The following is a 2,976-nucleotide window of genomic DNA, read 5'->3' as shown; positions in this document are numbered from 1 at the left end:
ACGTATACGACGCGCGCGCGCCTCTATTTCCTAAGCCCCCGAACTAAGGCTAGTTCGTATAAGGGGAAGGAGGTAATTATAAGGGCCGTATAAGAGCCCTTATAATAACAGGATTAATAGAGGTAGCTAGATTAACTAACCTTAGAGAAGGGAGTATAATATAACCTAACTACTTAGTGTAGGCTTAGTATATATATAACTCCTACGCATAGCGTACATTTAACCTATAAGAATTAGTCTTATCTCTAATCGAGTAATTACGGGTGTCTAATATATTGCTATATCTTTACCCTTATATAGATATAGACTTTAAAGATAGAAAGCTAAGTCGTATCTTTCTAAACGATATTAATATAAAGGGCTAGCTATCTCGAAAGCAATATAAGGTGTTCCTTATCTTTAAGAGACATTCTATATCGTAGCCTACGGATAACCTATTATACGAGGCCGAGGTTAATATAAATCTTACTAAGGCTACTACTACTCTAAAGAGTAAGGGCTCTTAGAAGAAGAAGAAGAAGAAGGTAAAGTAAGAAGTTAAAGTAGAGTTAAAGCTAGTAGTTAAAGTAGAGCCGACCTTAGAAGTATATATATTATCTTTCCGTATAAACGTTAGTAAATAAAGTCTAATACTAAATTCGATAGAAGAGTAAAGAGCAGATTAATACTACTATAGAGTATAACGCTACCGATAATAGTAACGACGAGTCGCTACCTTCGTTTAGTAAGATATTTATACGTTTCTAGCCTATATAATCGTAAAGATAGCTACTTACTCGATTATAGATTAAGGGAGAGCTAGAAATTAAGGGAGAGCTAGGAACCGAGGAAGTAGAGTAATAATATCCTACCCTAGGAGGTTTAAGCTATAAGCGGACGATCTCGAAGATTTTGTAATTATTTAAGAATACGAGTAAACTACCCGTAAATTATACGCGTAATCGGTCGAAGCGTCGTTAATTTAAAAGGTTGCGATAAGAATAAAGATAGTAGGTACTTCGTAAGTTTAAAGAGGAGTTGTTTTTAGTAGTTTCGTTCGTTCCTTTAATAGATATCTATATAGTACTACTTTAATAGTCGTAAACGCATTATACGGGCGTATATCTACTTCTCGATCTATCTACTATATAAAGAGAGTGCCTAAGATATAGTTATAGATATAGGCTTTAGACAACTTTACTTCTATAATTAATCTATTAATTAGGACTATATCTATATATTAGATAAAGAGGCTATATCGGAAGCGCCCGTATAATAACTAAAAATCACCGCTAACCTCTCGGAACGGTTATATTCCGARGTAGCGTAAGTAGTATACCTTAGTTCTACTAAAAAAAGATTGTTGCAGAGTTGTCGCTAAAAGCGCACCGTACGCGATAGAAAAAAACCTTGTTGTAGTATTAAGGCTGCCGCGCGGTTTCAACCTTTCTTTAGAGGAAAAAAGAACATGTCTTCCAATCTCCTATCATCATCTCCCACCAGAAGAAGCATAGGTCTGGCCTGGATGATTCTCCATGACGATGCGGAGGACACTACCGCTATGCGGCACGCTTTTGCTGCTGATATGCGGCACTTTCATCCTCTTTGCGACGCGAGGGACTGCTGATCTACCTGATGCTCTTCTGCCTAATCACGACGCCTTTCTTCCCCCGAAGCACCACGACGAGAAGCATCCTCATCCACAATTTCCCGCTTCGGATGCTGGCTGGCTGTTCAAGCACAAGCGAGATGGTCGAAACTATGGCCTTTCCGAAGAGCAGTGCAAAGTGGCCTTCCCAGGACTATTCCGAGAAATCGACAGAGCGGTGAAGCACCGCAGAGACGTGGCGGGAAATGTCCAACCGGATGCTTTGGACGTGGGTTGGAGAGGCGACGGGATGGTACGAGCGATGATATATGAGAATCAGCTGTATATCATCGACGCGCATGGTGTGACGGATCACAATCACAGGCCCAGAACAGTCGCAACGTTGAACGCCATCCAAAGAGCCGTGACGGCTTACTCGGGGGTCTTGCCAAACATTGAATTCACATTTAGTGTGCACGACTCTGCTCTGGGTGATGATGATGATGATGGGAACCAGACAACATGGGCATATACARGGCAAGCACATCAGGAGAATCTATGGCTGATGCCTGATTTTGGAATGTACGCCTGGCCGGATGTAGGCTTGCGATCTTATGCGGAGCTGCAAGCAATTCTGGACCACGAAGAAGACGACTTTGAGGATAAAGTCCCGAAGCTCGTGTGGCGCGGCTCTCTAGCTGTAGGATCGCACGATGTTCGAGCTGGATTGGTGGAGCACACGCAAGGGAAAGAGTGGGCGGATGTGCAAGAATTGGACTGGTCGAATAAGACCAACATCCAGGAGAGATTACTTACCATGCCGGAACATTGCTCGTACATGTTTCTGGCGCAAACGGAAGGCAACACTTACAGTGGTCGATTGAAATATCTCCTCAATTGCCACTCGGTCCTCTTCTCCCACGAAATGGATTGGATTGAACCCTATCACCACTTACTGCAATCCACCGGACCAGAGCAGAATTACATCAAAACGAAACGCGACTACTCCGATCTACCCAGAAAAATGGCCACCTTGCTCGATCCGGAGCACTCGGAGCAAGGCAAGCGCATCGCCGACAATGCGCGAAGTATGTTTCGGGAAAGGTACCTCACTCCAGCCGCAGAGGCATGCTACTGGCGAGCTCTCATTCGCGGCTGGGCGAGCGTACAAGATTTCACCCCGGAGCTCTGGATTGAAGAGGAGGTCTTTGACAAGGCCACACAGAAGAAGAAGAAGCTGAAAAGTCGGCCTAAAGGTGTGCCGTTTGAGGCTTATGCGATCATGGAGCAGGTGGAGTGGGAGATTCCCGCCAAGCCGAGGAAGATGTGCATAGAGGAGTGAATTGTGCTTCGTATGGGATGTTAGCTTGATGGTCGTTAGCGAGGAGTTTTTGTTGATGATGATAACC

General features: G+C 43.8%; 1 protein-coding gene across 1 annotated transcript; it reads left to right on the top strand.

Annotated features, from left to right (window-relative positions):
- Positions 1-1,520: 1,520 nt before the first annotated feature.
- RCC_10062 (related to DUF821 domain protein) lies at positions 1,521-2,909 on the top strand (the record flags this gene model as incomplete). Its single annotated transcript, XM_023775295.1, has 1 exon — positions 1,521-2,909. One exon carries the CDS (start codon positions 1,521-1,523, stop codon positions 2,907-2,909), a length of 1,389 nt encoding a protein of 462 aa, XP_023631063.1.
- Positions 2,910-2,976: the final 67 nt, after the last annotated feature.

Source organism: Ramularia collo-cygni (genome assembly GCF_900074925.1).
Source record: "Ramularia collo-cygni strain URUG2 genome assembly, contig: RCC_scaffold20, whole genome shotgun sequence".
Classification (NCBI taxonomy): domain Eukaryota; kingdom Fungi; phylum Ascomycota; class Dothideomycetes; order Mycosphaerellales; family Mycosphaerellaceae; genus Ramularia; species Ramularia collo-cygni.
The sequence above is the reverse complement of the archived record's forward strand: the minus strand, read 5'-3'. Positions and strand labels throughout refer to the sequence as shown.